The following is a 15,961-nucleotide window of genomic DNA, read 5'->3' on the forward strand; positions in this document are numbered from 1 at the left end:
CCAATGTGTTGGAGTAATAATACATTTCTAATCCTTTTCATCTTTTCAAATCAAACTTTGAAAAGATTTTTTAAAGAAATATTTTTGATTTATTGACTAAAATTGTATAATCAAATGATGTCAGAAACAAACTGGATTGAAGGTTTCCTTAACCTTCCTCATAACCGTCTTTACTTTTTACGCACTTCCTCAAAATAGTTCTAGCAGGCCTGCTAATTCTTCTACTATAGTTCATGAACTTTTGCCCTCTTCTTGAGGCACAGCACAGATTACCAAATCCCCAGAGAGAATTTTCAGCTCCTTAATGCCAGTGTGTGGCCTCCCTACTTCTTCTGTAGACATAACGTTAACTTAAACCCCCTCTTCATATAACTGGGTAAGCAGAGGTTCTCATACCATTCTGCCGTACATAAAGATGAAGTAAACACTTTGCCAGAGCTGGACTGAATTAAGCGATCAGGTGCTCGTATAATTCTGAACACAGTGCAAACAGACTGACAGATACTTGGCCAATCGGCCTGCATGCCGGCCTTAAAGAGAAGGAGAGAGGGAGACATGGAGAGAGCAAAGGAAGAATTGTTGGTGGTTGTGGTGATGCTCTCAGTGCTCTGTACTGCTATTGTGCATCAGTCATTGCTGGAAGCCAAGGCTGTCAGGACAGAGCAGGGTTTCCCCAGAGACCCCAGACTCTCTGCTGGAATGACCAGGAGGAAATTCAGCCTCCGGGAGCGGAGGATGGGTGGACAAAATGCCCATATAGCCAGGACTTCTTATAGAACCTCGAAAAACCGATGAGTAACTTATGGCGGTAACACAGGAAAGGACTGTGACATGGACATTTGATTTGGCTTTAGAGGTATTCACTAGTAGCCTGGCAAAAACCAGTCCTTGTTCTACGCGTTGCTTCATTCACAGGGTCTGGGCCTTTGGCTGAGAAGCGACTGCTTGCTGAAGCTCGAAACGATTGGATTTGATTTCACCCAATCGTTAATGTTTTGCCGTAATGTATGTAATGCACCGGCTTGACGAAGCTTACCGGAAATTGCATGTGCTGTAAACAATTCCATGAGGAGCAGGGCAACGGCATCTTTGCCAGAAATAAAATGTCTTAAACATTATTCTTGCTCCAACTTTAATTATTCAATATTTGGAAGTGTGGCCAACACAGATTGAATGGTATTGTTCACGTTCTCCACTGTCATTTCCAAACTACACCCTGCAAATCTTCGGTTTGCTGATTAGCCCGCTTGAAATTCATCTGGAGAAATCTATCCCAATGGAAGAAAGCCCAGAGAAGAACTAAAGGGAGATCAGAATCAAGCAGGATTGCATAGGAAGGCAATGACCAGACTAATTCACAAGTAATATAAGCTAATTCACATTTAAATCCTGTTTGAGTCTTTTATCCAATTTGCAGGTCTGCCAGTACTCAGACCAGGATGAAATTGAACCAAATCAGTGAATTCATCATTTAACATCAGTTTGATGATCTTATCTGAGCTTTCTGAGCCAACCAAACTAGATTACTGTTCTTAAAAGGGAAAGTCACATCTCATTGGCATGCTCCAAATATTTTAGATCCATGGCAGTTGCTGAAAAGCAGGTAGTTTAGTGGTGCACGAAGAACACCATGTTCAACCAGCGTTGCCAAAAAAGCAGTCAGAAATCTGCCTTTAATGGGTTTTTTTTAGCACTTTGCTTGAATCTTGGAACTGAGCAGCGGCTGTACAGAACCTGCTTCTTCCTCTACCTGTGTCTTCCAAATCGGCCTCGAAGATGACATGTGAAAACTTCAGACATGTTTATTACAATATGGGAAACTAGTGCTTGTTTCAACCACAAGGTGGCAGAAAAATATTAAAGTTTTAAAAAGTGACCATACTCTACAGCTACAACAATGTTGGAATCAACGATCAACCGTAGTGCTTTTAATGATACCAACATTATTTCTGCGTAGTGTCATGTAGAAAGTAATAAATAATGAGTCTGAATATGAATATAAATGTGCAAAGTAATTAACAAAAAGCCACAATTATGAAGTATTGGAAAATTTTCTCAGGCTGCACAGAGCAAAGAAAATACACAATACTGTCCTCTTCCCCACCTGTAGCCGTTTACCTTTTCTCCCAAGAAAGTATATTTAGCTCTGTTGAACAGTCTAACTATCCAGCAACTGCCTCATAATACATAAATTAACATATAGTGCTGAAATTTATGTACTTTCCATAAAGAAAAAAAAATGCATTCAGAAAGATACATTTAGCAGGACAAAAATACTATACAGGGACATTTAGCAGCAGCTAAACTTTAATATGGATTTAAAGACTGTCGTTTGGCGCCATCTGCTGGCAGAAGCTCTTCACTGAGAAGAGTTTCTCTGTGAGCCTTTCACTAAACTGCACTGCCACCATGTGGCTAAAAATGGAACATACGGAATAATATCAAGTATATTATATGCATAATGGAATGTATAATCACTTTACAGTTCCCATTTCATTCATCAGTAATTGCGATTTGTAAAACTATTTCCATTCTCTCTTTAATATCAACTTGTTCAAAATGTATTTTTAAAAATGGTAAAAAATAAATAAATAAATAAATAAAAACAGTAAATAAATAAGCAATCAAAATACTGAGACAGTTCTTGCATAAAGGAAGAAATACATATCCAAGTTCTTATATTCTCAAGCTGCTTTTGTTACATTCTCAATATTTGAATACATCATAGTTTGCAATTATTGTCTGTGTTGAACAATTTAAAAATAATTTCTTAGCAGTAAATGGCAACTTTAGTGTTTTTGGGGGGCTTTGGACCCATTTAAATCTGAGCTCTTTTTCAAAATCTGCAAAACAAAATACAGATTCAGTTAGTGAGGAGTGAAATTTTTATTGTCCATGTCAACAATAACTTAAATTGGATATTGCTCCTTTCACTTCAGACAGAACTGTACACACAGCAAAGTCCATAGAGACATAAAAGAGAGTAGATGGAGTGTGGAACAAACTGACTGTCCTAATCTAAATCTGATTTAACAACTTTGGGATGAATTAGATCAGTGACTGTAATCCAGACCAAACAGCCAGACACATTTAAAGAGGAGCGGCAAAAGCAGAGGAGGTGGATTAGCGGAGCTTGCTAACTGATGATGTCATCCAAGATTTGCTACTGTGGAAAATCATCTGTGCTGGCCAGATATCGAGCTGTTAGCATGTCATGACAGTCATGCAGCAGACTTCAGTCAGAGGCTTCTTCAGATTCATATCAAGACGGACTGCTACTGGAGGCCCTTCATGCTCACAGCACCTCCATCCACAATGGATTAGATGATATGAGTTACCACAACATTTAATTTCCCTTTGGGATAAATAAATAAAGTGCTTTTGAATTAAACTAAGCTTGCTCCTTCTGGAGGTTTCTGCGTTGCTGCATGTGATCCAAATTCCTGCTGTTCCTGAAGCAGCGCGGCGGCTTTGCCCAGAGAGGCTGAACCAGGCTGGAAGCCTGCGAGTGACAGTGATCCCCTAACGGCTCATTTCATCCAACACAGGGGTATGCAGGGGCATTTCAGCCCGCTGGCTCACACAAAACACGCCACCAGGCTCCTCAAGAAAAGACCTGAGGAAATCCGGAACACTTCATTACAGCTGTCAGCGAGACGCTTTAATTTAGTGATCAATTTCCAACCCTGACCTGATCTCCTCGCGGTCTGCACATAATCACCCCTCTGCTGGTGCTGGAGATAAATTTCAAAAGGCTGGAAATGGGTTCATAACAAGCTCGCAGAAGTCAATCTCTCTGAAAAGACGACACAATAACAATCCATGAAATGCATGAGAGCTCTATTGATTTAGTTAGACAGGGAAGATAAACCAGTAGCTGACCTGAGCTCTAGGAATCCATCAGCAGCTTCTAACACACACAAGTGTGTGTGTGTGTGTGTGTGTGTGTGTGTGTGTGTGTGTGGCTCCACTGACAGATGAGCCAATTCTTTCTCGTTTAACCTCATTCATTTTTCTGTCACCTAAGCAGCTAAGTTCTCTCCTCTGGTTACCATGACAATTTCCATTTTGGCACAGAGAGCTCTGGCATGCCTAACGAGCCCAAGGACGTGCAAACCCGTCCAAAATAACGTGACGCTCTGCTGCTTTTGTACAGAAACAAAAACGACTTTTATTATTAGAATATTTTTAGAATATATGAACAGTTTGTAGTTCAGGCAGTATTTTATCTTTTTAACATTGGAAATACATTTCATGGTTGTGCCCATAAGTTACATAAAGTTTTTTTTTTTTTTTTTGGTGGAGGCAGTATTATGGTATGGGAAAATATTTCTCTACGGTCATCTGCCTGAAAAATGATAATACTATGTAATATCTATGCAGGGCTGGCCCAAGGTATATGTGAGTTAAGCAGATGGTTACAGCCCCAAGCTGCACCAAGCTATCATGATAAAAACATTTCATATATACATTTCAAATAATTTAGAATAATACAAGCTAAACGCAATTCTATAAGGAAAAAACATTTCTATATTATTTTTATAGTTGCTACACAAATAATTGTTAATCTGATCCTGAAATTGGCTGCTGCCACTGCTGGGGGAAAGTAAATTTAGTGTTTATCTGCTGATGTTGCATTCAAATAGTTATAATATGGCACACTTAAATACCACTTTGCATTTTAAAATCCATTTTTTTTCTCTCTTTTTTTATTTGGTTTGCTAGTCCTGTAAGGTAAAACTCAAAAGTCATAACAGCACTGGTATGATATAGGCTAATTAGAAATGATGCTAATGATAGTAGGTATCCCTCACACAGAGTGGCTTAGGAATTATAAAGCATCTGGTGTTGGTATAATGGGGCCCAAATAAAAATCTGCTTGGGGTCCCAAAAAGGCTCGGACTGGCTCTGCATATCCTTGAGCAAAAAGGGGCGGGGGGAAACGCCTAAAGTTACAAAAACTAAGAGCTACTAGTGTTGCACTCACCAGTCAGTGTGCTGATCATCAACCACCAGCAGGATCTTGGGTTTGCGTATCGCAGGCTTGGCGGGCTGACCGCCTCCAGCAGAAGCGACCTCAGTTGCCGCAGTTCCAGCTGACTTAGCGTGAGCAGCGGCGGCGACGTTCTGGGCCATCTGGGCACTCTTCACCACGCTGGAGAAGGAGCTGAGGAAGCTCCCCGAACCCGCTGCTGAGGCCGGGTTCGGGCCTGAACCCAAGCCCGAACCTGAACTCAAACCCGAGCCTGAGCCTGGGGTCTGGCTCGGGAGGCTCGGGGGCTGACGCCTCTCGGTGGCCGGGGAGGCAGGAGATGAAATGGATGATCCGGGTGGGGCTGGCCTCTGCAGATCCATCATGTAGCCATTGGGCAGGTTGGCCACGAAGCTGCTGTCAGACAGGCGCCGGCGAAGGTAGTTCATGACGACGGGCTGGTGGGTCGGTCAGGCCAGAGGAGGTGAGGGGAGGAACAGAAATCCTACAGAACGACACAGACACACGCACACACACACAGCGGCTCTGTTTACAGTCAATGCCGGCGAACACAAAATTCAGTTTAATTAAAAATACTGAGGTCGCTAATTTCTCTCATTTTAAAACCTGGTGATTGTTTTTGTTGGGCATATTTAAAGTATTAAACAGAAAATGCAGTCCAGGAACCTTAAATAGGCTAGCTAGCCGTAATACCGCCTCCAGCAGAGGCTACATCGTAAGGCATTAGCTGGTGCTGGCAAAGCAGCCAATCGAGGAGGGAGCGCCATTTATTTTCCTTGGCAGTGATTGGCTGACAGAGCTAAGGAAGACGGTAAGTGTTACTTTCTGCTGTGGTGCCAAGACGGTGATAAGGGCATAATCAGTGTTTGAACTATCAAAATAGCCAGCTATTAACTAACAGTGCTTGTAATTAAATTTAGGACCTATATCTCGTCAGAACGAGAAAGTTAAAACGAGAAAATAACGATTTGCAAAACATGTGAAAATAGGAAATTCTTGTTTTCTAAACAAGAAACTTGTCGGTTGGAAGTTTACTTTTACAGTCAGGATTTGTTGAAAAGTCACAGGGTCTCACACTCTCTTTCCTCTCTAAAAATCCCAAGAGGTTAGTCTTTTTAATATTACAGCTTTACTCATTTAAAAAAAGATATTTTGGTTTTAAAGAGATAAATATCGTGATAATGTGTTTTCTTAATCTCATTAAAACAGTGTTTGTTTGTTTTTTTGTTTAAAGGAGAATTTTGGTAAAGTATACCAATTGCTAAAGAGAACTATTTCAGACCAGTATGCTAAAGCTACATTAGAATTATTAAGTTTTGGCTTTTTGACCAGTTTCGTTTGTTCGTGCTCGGCTCTGCAGCACACTGTGTCTGTGAAGTCGGTTTCTCCCGAAGGTCCAGCTCCAGTTAGTGAAGGCGTCCCGTCCCGTCTCTCACCATCTGGTTGCCCTCAGAGCATTCCGGTTCTTCGGTCCTAGCTTCAACAATTCGACATGACGTGGAATCTGCTCATCTGTGTAAACGCGCTGCCAAATAATTCAGTGACACAGAAGTGATAATGCGGAGCTGAGCGAGATCCACAGTGATGTTCTTTATAAAGTGCAGAGTTCATATGGAAAGATGTAGTTACATAACATCTGTGATGCTGAGGAGAATCTGGAGCAGATTAGTGAGAACTACAGTACTCTACAGAACTACAGAACAACTACAGGCTTGCTAACAGAGGGGAAAGGGAACCTTTACACCTGATTAAAACTGAGCTGCTGTTTTAAAAGACGTGGCGTCTCCTCTGTGTTTTGTGGTTAAAGACGGAGGAGGAACTTGGAGAGCAGCAGAAGCTGGACGAGATAATGGAGGTCAAGTGTTAAATCATCATGACAAGTTAATCACCACCAGTAATTGTTTGATAAGAGTGAATCTAACCTCATCGTCTACAGACTGGAGACAGAAATCTCTCTGGGTAAAATGTTGGAGCACACCTTCCCTTCAGTGATGGATGTAGGAGGCAACATGGCCGCCTCCTAACGCCACGTCTTCTGGTGATTGGGGGAATAAACTCTTTCAGGTTTCTCCACCATATCTTTGTTTTATGAAGATCTGCCCAGCATCACAAACATTAGAATAGTTTTCATCCTGATGGCGAGTCATCCTGGCCGAGTCACAGCAAAACCAGCCTGTTCCAAAGTAATCCACACCTTGTTTTTGTTTTGAGCAAACTTTTAAATGCCCCAAAAAAGAAGATTCGAATTAGGTGTGTCGCCTTCTGCTGGTTTGGAGTGAATTAATCAGTCTATGCAGAGCATAATTTCGTCAGATGCTGACCATACTTATGGCTGTAATAAACAGGAAGTAAAGGTTGCTAATTAGCATGGACCACACATCTCAGAAGAATGGAGAGAATTCTGCTCTTCAAGTCAGAGGTTTGGTGCATCTGGTAAGGCACAGACCCACTGGTATTCTGCTTTCTACTAGGAAATCCAGAAGGAAAATGTCTGACCATCAATTTTTCACTTGAAGCCCAAACGAACTTGTATTATTCAGCTGGATAATAATACAAAACACGCCAGCAAATCCTCCAATCAATTAAACAATTTTGAAAAGTATGGGTCTAAGTTCCTACACAGCAACGTAGATGGTAGTTGATGTAAATGCTTAATGGTAGATGTTACCACCAGGAGAGACAAAGCCAGGTACTGGGTTTTGGTTGGGGTGTTACCTTTTCACATGAGGTCAAGGTTTGAACAATTGAAAACGACATTTGTATTTATGTAGTCATGTCCTGCTTTTAAAACTTGTAAAACCAGAGATCTTTAAGAATGACAAAAGCATTTGAAGTAAAAATCTATTTGAGGCCTCTTCAATCTCCAGTGTGAGATGATTGGATGGTGGGGGATGGGGTGAGGTGGGAGATAAATTGCAAGCATTAAAAGTAAGTCATCAATACGGAGACTAAATGCCTGAGTTGTGAAGTGTGGAGAATTGCAACATAACTCAAGATGACAAATGTGTGTGAGTCACACTTTGTACTGATATGAAGGAGCTTGACACCCAGTTCAATGCTGACAGTTTACAACTAAGCTTTGAGTCTAATGAGAATTATCAGACTGCCACCGCGCACAACCAACAAGCCTCTGAACAATTCAAAACTTTTCTATGCAGATCGTCACCTAAAAACTCAAACTTCATCCGACAACACTTCTGAACATTGTCGGATGCGTTAACATTCAACATATCAGCAGTTGGGTTGAACAATGGTTCCCGTCACAGAGTGACATCGTCTTCCCGTTTTGGCTGATCCGTCATAAAGCTTATAACTTGAGTCAATTTAGAGGAAACTGCAGGAAAACAAACAGAACAGCTGAAAGCGACAATTACAATCATGGTGACTGTCAGTGTCGCCACCAGAGTGATAGAAAATCACTATCATTGCTCCACTGGTACTTTCTCCTCTTCCTTAACACCCCATAAGCTGCTTTCTGCTGGAGCTGGAAGCTGTTAAAGCCGCTTCGTCTTTGCCTCTCGGCTCTCTGCTGAATATCCACAGTGGGAGGAATCCACAGGAGGCCTTGCTGCATTACAGCCAGCCTTGTAGCAAGCAGAAGCTTTAGCAGACTTTGTCAGCAGAGAATGAACAGTGGAAAGAGGACAGGTTAACTCTCTATTGGATTTAGGTCTCGACTTTTGCTGGAGAACTTTAATCACACCATTATGCTGTGATCTAAGCCAGTCTTTCTCAAATTGGAATTTATGTCTGCAGGAATAATTTTCAGTTTCTCTGGATGAGCTGCAGAACTGTTATTGTTTTTAGAACCGCCAATGTCTTTTTGTGATTTCCATGTGCTTGACATTTTTAAAATCTGGAAATAATTCAAAATGTTCCAAGTAGACTTGCTCATGGCTTTGTCACGACCAGGCACATTTACAAAACAGAACCACCCTTCTCATTAGGACGAGCAAAGAAGACAATAAGTGAGTTAAGATACTAATATTTTCATTGTATTATTTTCTGAGAGTTATTGTGTAATTGTGGGGCGCAATTTTAAGGTAGGTGGTCCGTGAATGTTTGCTAAACGTGCTAAATGGTCTTCAACCTGACAAAGTTTGAGAAACACTGAACCAAGTCCTTCTATTAAGTCCTTCTCTCTGCTGGATGAGAAAGCTTTTGTTGCCCTTTTCTAGTGGTTGCATTGCTGCCATCGTACCAGTTCTACGTGCTTTCAGTGCTGCAAGTTCTGGCACCAATACGGTCATCTCATCAGAAGCTCATGGAGGCCAAACATCAATCAAAAACTTGTGGATACCAGATTTAAGGTTCTAGAACCAGCTTTGTGTTTGATGTGTCTGAATTAGGTCCATGACCTTGAGCCAGAAAAGGGCATCATGCCCTGTGTGGGTAGGGGACAAGGTCAATCAATAAAGAAAAACCAGAACCAGAGATGCCAAGATCCTATATGATACTTGATGTTCTGTTTCCAGAGAACAGAATGTGAATCCAACCCCGTACAGTGTGGATTACTTAGAGGAAGGATTCGAGAGGTGCTAACACACTGACAGCAGGCAGGGGGGGCAGTAATCACATGTTTCGCTCTCTAATGATGGGGAAGAGCGGGATAATGCCGCAGTAGACTCTCGAGCCCCCCCGACGTACAAGCGTGCCTTCTGCTATGTTCAAAATATCTTGTAAGTGAAGAAACCCGCAGCTCCTTCCCGCTTCACTCGCTTTGTATTTTTTTTCTTGTTCTTCACATCCTGCCTGTGAATCCGTTAAAAGTAGCACATAATCCTAATGGCTGCTGTGTGAATTTGCACATCGAAGCCTGACAGCCGTTGATTAGCCAGCAAAAGCAGCACAACGTCCATGACATCCTCCAACATGGACTGTTCCTGTGACATGCTAGTGGAGCATGAAGTGTTAGATTATAGCAGTGGGGTAAATATAGATCTAACATGATAAATACTTTTTATTTTTCCTGACATTCTGAGCTGATGGAGTCGGTCGGAGCGAAGGGTCGTCGGCAGGACGGCGGGTCAGAAACAGGCAGAGGAAACTGAGGAGAAGTGGGAAGACAGCGGAGCCTGATCCAAAAAGAAGAGGAGGTGGTAGAAGCCTGCCCCTGGGCATTATGGGAGATTATTAATAAATGTGTGGGGCCCACTGCCAGATGGATTATCACGACAGTTTCTATTTTGGAGTTTTACATAAAGATCTTCTTAGATTTAGAGCTCCTGTAATCACTGCAATTACATTTAGAGAGCAGATATTTACATCCATTGAATAAAGAGACACTGGAAACTTTTTCCCTTCCCATCTGACATTAAAATCAGACTTTTACTATTTTAGGTTAACTTATGTTACTGAAATTCTTTGTATTTGTTAAATGTCAAGATAATAAGAGTGAACTTCTACTCTTTATTCGAATTCAGAATTTTATGGCATTACAAAGCCTTTAAACAGTTTGGGGTTTTTGTCACAAAGTGCCTCATATTCCGCCGTATTTTTCAAATAAAGAGATTCAGACTGTAAAGGTAAACTTCCGACCGCCAGAATGCTTCTGCAGCCACTTGGCAGCCCGGGTCTTCCTAGATTTTTGCTTGGACATGAAGGCCAGTCGGACCTCAAAGTAAGACACTGACCTCATATCACCACGGTGACGTCAACAACATGACTCATCACCGTTTCTCTGCTTTAATCACACAACTACTGATGTTGCACAGAAAAAGAAAATGGAGACAAAAAAGATGCTGCTCACCAAGCACTTCCATCCCCACATATTGTACATGTACCAACATTTGATCTAAAAGAATCTGCTGGCCTATATTTTCATTTAACACCTATTGATTACTAAAAGAAACAGATTGTAATGACAGTATTAGGAGTATCCAAGGTCTTATTTTGCTGTGTTACATTGCCAGTATTTAGGGCAAGTCGGTTGTGTGTTGACTGAAACATCTGCACACCCGCCTCTACTGCTCTTATGTAATCATTGTTTTGACAGCTATTTTAATGAGGGATTATGGCTGTTTTCTAAATCTGCATACTCATGACAGGTATGACTGTGATATTAATTTGAGTCTTTTTTTTATTCATTTCAGCCTTTGTCCAATGAAACACCAATGAATTGGGGTTTGTGATGTTCCCTCTTCAACCATCCAATTTTTGTAGATTGTTGCTGAACATTTGGACACACGTAGCCAGAACATCATGATCTCTATGAGTTCTACTGTATGAAACTATTTGAGACGGTCTGGAATAAAAAAAAAATTAAAAAGATGAACGCTGAAGCAGAATGAGATGCTGAAAGAGTAATATCTCATAATTCTACAACGGACTGGCAGAAATCTTATGAATGTGAATTTCTTGACCTGGGAAAGTCCTCAAGGCAGAGGCTTTTGGATTTTTGAGATGCTGTATGGTGATTTGTACCTGTAAGAAACCCCTCAATGGTTTGACCTTCCTGTTCCTCTTGCCACTCTTTGGTCCTGCTCTGCCGCCATGATGCCTCCTTTCAAATCCTTTGGGATTTGGGGTTGAAATTTTGTTATTTTTTATTTTAGTTTTAGATTTTCTCAACAGCAAATATATAGGGTGCATTCACACCAGCCCTGTTCAGTTCACTTTAATTGAACTCTGGTTTGTTTGCCTGGGAAGTTCGATTTGTTTGGGAAGGCATGAACACTAAGCAGACCGAAAATCACTCCAAAGGCAGGAAGTGGACTATAGTGCAGGGCATTCTGGGTAATTACAGCCAAAACAAACGTGCATGTCTAGCACTAGCAGTAGAAATGTCTTATTGTCTTTTACCAAAGACAAGAAAGAAATCCTACAACCACTAAAATCTGATGCCACTCCGTTTTTGTTTCCATTCCATGAAGAAGGAAGTCGAACTCCGGGACTTCTTCAGAGGTTTTTGTGTCATTTCCTTCAGTAGTTCTTGTTGCAGCATCACCACTAGCGATGGGGGAAGAATGGGTTTTTCAAATGGTTCATTTGACACACTGCAATGTGAACGTGAACCACACCAAATGAAAATGGAACAAATGTTTCAACTTTCACCAATCAAACTGAGTCTACCTGATTATCAGGTAGGAAAACATCCTACACTTGTCAACCAATATGTCCACAATGAATGACGCAGCATAAATGGTCAACTTCCTCCACTTCCTCCGTGCCTTTGCTTGTTGGTGTCTGGTTGCTGCAGGGGGCTCTGTGGAAGCCTGCTGTTTCTTTTAATGAGCCGTGGAAAACTTGTAAAACGCTCACTTGGGAGGACTCTATTAGACGTAGGGTGTTAGTGCACTGAAAGAAAGGCATGGTGTGCAGCTACTTTTGCTTCACTGACATTTTCAACAAAACAAGAAAAACAAACAAGTTTATAGGAATAAAAATCTTTCCAGCTCATGTTTTTTTTTTCCTTTTGTAAATGCGTGCTCTGTTCAAAGCGAGAGGAGCCGGCAGTGATGAGAAAGACGCCACTGAACTGTGAACTGTTGTCGACTGCAGAGCCAGAACTAGCTCTGCGACACGACAGAGCGTCTCCTGCAGCACCGGCAGGCCGGCGAGGCGAGGTGTCACAGCCGAGTCCCCACACAATGACCTCCCAGCACTTCTCACAGCAGACGCCACATTAGTTCAAACACACACACTGTAAAAAAAGACACACACACTTCTTTGTCCCTGCCTGGAGGCAGAGGACTGCTGCAGTCATAGGAAAGCTTCATTAGAAATCTAAGAAAAGCCTCTGATTAAAAGTAAGAGCTTTTAATCAGAGTTAGAATAATTAACAAAAAAAAAAAAGGAATTCTCTACTAGATCAGTGGAAGATCTGCTGGAGGAGCTTAACTGCAGGTTTTTTAGGGAGTCGAATTTAATTTGATGATTCTGGAAAGTCACTGAGGAAAATATTGGCTTTAAAAAACAACTTCCAAATTTACCTACTTAACGACCCACAGTGTCAACTTCCAAACAAATATGCATTTGTAGTAGAGGATGGAATTTAGTGTATCATCTATAATTTATTGCAAAGAAATTCTAGGAATTTAGCTTTGTTGTTGTCTTGAAAGAATTAAACTTAAACAAACTGACAGTATTATCAGACGTTAATTTTACCGTTTTCTTCAGTGTTTGTCCCATGAGAGCGTCGGTGAATATCAGTACGTTAGAAAACGTGAATAAATGCAGCCACTGTGTGCAGCTCAGTGATGTAACGGGTGTCCTGGAGAAGCCGGTTTGAAATGGGAACGTTTTTCAGAAACAGTGTTTGTGCTGCCATGAATCAGTGGCATCAGCAGAGGAAGTCCACAGGGTGGACAGACGAGGCCGAGAAAAACTGTAGGTAAACACAGCTAAAATAAAAAACATTAATGATTTATATGTATATATATTTAAAATATAATATATATATTTATTGGTTTTTACACTTATATCTTCATAGAATAATACTGCAGGACTATGATTTTAGGCTTAAAATTTTCTTGGAAGGGAAGGCAACAGGGTGGTCAGCATTTTTACAGAAGGGGCCATAACACTGTATGGTGACTGTAGTGCATATTATCCACTCTTAAACTGTCCCAACTTATCCTGAGTGGTTGGTCACTTGTTGGTATTAAATTTGGACAAAAAGGGTTGGTTTTATTTCATGAACTCCTCCTGAAGCCAGAAGCCTGTAATCATTAACACACACACACCAACACACACACACACACACACACACCTCCCCGTCCCGTCCTGCTGGGGAGCATCTGCTGGCTCAAATGTAGATAACTGGTTATGGGCAGAACATACCTCAGCCTCCTGATGGCCCCATTAATATTTCATGAGTGACTTTGGGAGTATGACATCATCATCAGCAAATATTAGAACTGAGCACAGATATTAAATTCAGTGTGCGGCTGAAGCTAAACTCTGCACAACAGGTTAGAAATCTACGTTTTTTGGTACCATAGAGTTACATTTACACGGATTAAAAAAACACATCGAAATTTAAACAAGTCAAACTGAAAAAACGGTCTTTTAAAAGTTCTAAGGCAGCTAATATATATATATAATATATATATATATATATATATATATAGAAACAGATCTGAAGAAAAAATTCAATATCAAAAGATTAAGGATTTTTTCTTATTTAATAAAGTGAAACTTAGATGTCATATAAATTTGTTTCTTGTAATTTGGATGATTATGGTTTATAGATTATGAAACTCCTAAATTCAGTGACTCAGAAAAAGCATAGTCATAGGAAGTTGAGTGGAAGGAAAAGATGTCCTAGGAACAGGTGCACCAGCAACAGGGAGAAATGAGAGGATTGTCAACCATATCCTGAAAATCCTTATTGAATATGAAAAATATGGTACAAAATCCTCAAAGAGGTTTACCCCAAACATACTGACTGTTCTGCACGCTTAATAGAACCAGAGTTTCAAGTAAAATATGAAATATCACTTTAAACTCATTTTAAAGGTGAACCAGAAAGCGAGTCTAATTGACTACTTATCTGAAACTTAAAAATGATAAAGAGTCAGTACAAAAATTTAAATATTTTAAGTAGCATTTTTCATCTCTTTACTTCTGCTGACTTCATCCAATTAGCAACTCAGTGAAACTGAAAGCAGCCAGCTTACAGTCCTTCACTCACTTAATAATAATAATAATAATAACTATTATTATTATTATTACTTGGTGATTTTAAGGAGAATCCAAAGTGCAGCAGGACGAGTTGATGAAGACAGTCCAAACGAATACAGAAGTAGGGGCAGGTGGAAGGGGCAGAGCAGGATAGACAAGAATCCAGGTGAGAACAGATATGCACAGAGGTAACCAAGGTAACGAGGAACAGCTGGAACTAATTACAGAGGAGAGACAAGAGCTGAAGAAAAGAAAAATCAAAATATAAATAAAACCCAAACAGAACAGTATCAGCATCAACACTGAAGGCTGTTAACAGCATTTAGACATGACAGACAAAAAATATGACAATATTTAACTTCTGTATTTGTTTCTGCTCTACTCTGATTAGCTGCAAACGTCAAAACTTCTGTAAGATCAAAGAGAAACGAGATAAAAGATATCCACCTCAAGTAAGACGCTGACTGTGCGCAAACGCTCAACAAAAACCCAGTTAAGAAGAAAATACGATAAAAATCGGAATTATTCCTTTGAGCTGCCGCATCTCGGCACAAAGGTCAAATATTCCTCCAATGAAAATAAAAGTGACGTTAGGATGATTAGAAGTGACTTTCTGAGCTGGATGAAGATGAAGCAGCAGCAGCAGCAGCTCACCGGGTCACGGTGATGAAATGGAGCCATGCCCCCCCTTCTCCCCGCTCCCACAGGAGGGGAGTGTGCGGGACTGTGGGCTGCGGGGCCACGGCGGAGGGAATCCCCGCACTCTGTGCCTCAGACAGGCTGAGCAGAACCCAGAGTCCCTGAACGCGTCCCGGCCAAGCAGAAGCCTGGTTCCAGGAAAGCACGCTTCTTTCTCCAAACAGCAAACCTCGCGACAGGGAGCGATAAAACACAAAGGCTGCAAACAAAGAGGCGGTGCGCGGATTAAATGCGCAAAAACGCGCAATTTACCTGAGCGACTGGTGAAGATGAACAAGTGTTGGATGATGACCCTTCTTCTTCTTCTTCTTCCTCGGATGATGCTGCTTCTTCTTCTTCTGCTCTCCGATCCGTGGTCCTCCTCAGGTTGTCAGCCAAACCCCTTTCTCTCTCTCTCTCTCTCTCTCTCTCTCTTTCTCTCTCTCTCACACACAGGCACACTCTCTCTCTCTCTCTTTCTACAAGGGATGCTGGGAACGTGACGAGTGCACTGGATTCATTACTGCAGTCGGTTCTCGCAGCTGATTGGCTGATGGATTAATTAAGAAATTCAAAGCAAAAAATCATACACGCTTCTGTTTATTTATGAACGTGCTTTGTCTTTCATCGGGATTTTATGTGATTGACCAAGACAACATAAATAAC

General features: G+C 41.1%; 1 protein-coding gene across 2 annotated transcripts in view; it reads right to left on the bottom strand.

Moving 5' to 3' along the window:
* The window catches only part of syn3 (synapsin III), a 102,010-nt gene extending 86,341 nt beyond the window's left edge, over nt 1-15,669 (bottom strand). Inside the window, exons 1-2 of one of the 2 annotated variants that reach the window (XM_007573070.2) lie at nt 15,569-15,669; nt 4,988-5,477 (exon numbers count right to left, since the gene is read on the bottom strand). In XM_007573070.2, coding sequence (XP_007573132.1) covers nt 4,988-5,421 — 434 coding nt within the window. In that variant the 5' untranslated portion in view covers nt 5,422-5,477; nt 15,569-15,669. Of the gene's footprint in view, nt 1-4,987; nt 5,478-15,271; nt 15,512-15,568 lie in introns of those variants that run through there. The other variant, XM_016661195.1, reaches the window with a different exon arrangement.
* Nucleotides 15,670-15,961: the final 292 nt, after the last annotated feature.

Source organism: Poecilia formosa, unplaced genomic scaffold (assembly GCF_000485575.1).
Source record: "Poecilia formosa unplaced genomic scaffold, Poecilia_formosa-5.1.2 Scaffold318, whole genome shotgun sequence".
In the NCBI taxonomy this organism is placed as follows: domain Eukaryota; kingdom Metazoa; phylum Chordata; class Actinopteri; order Cyprinodontiformes; family Poeciliidae; genus Poecilia; species Poecilia formosa.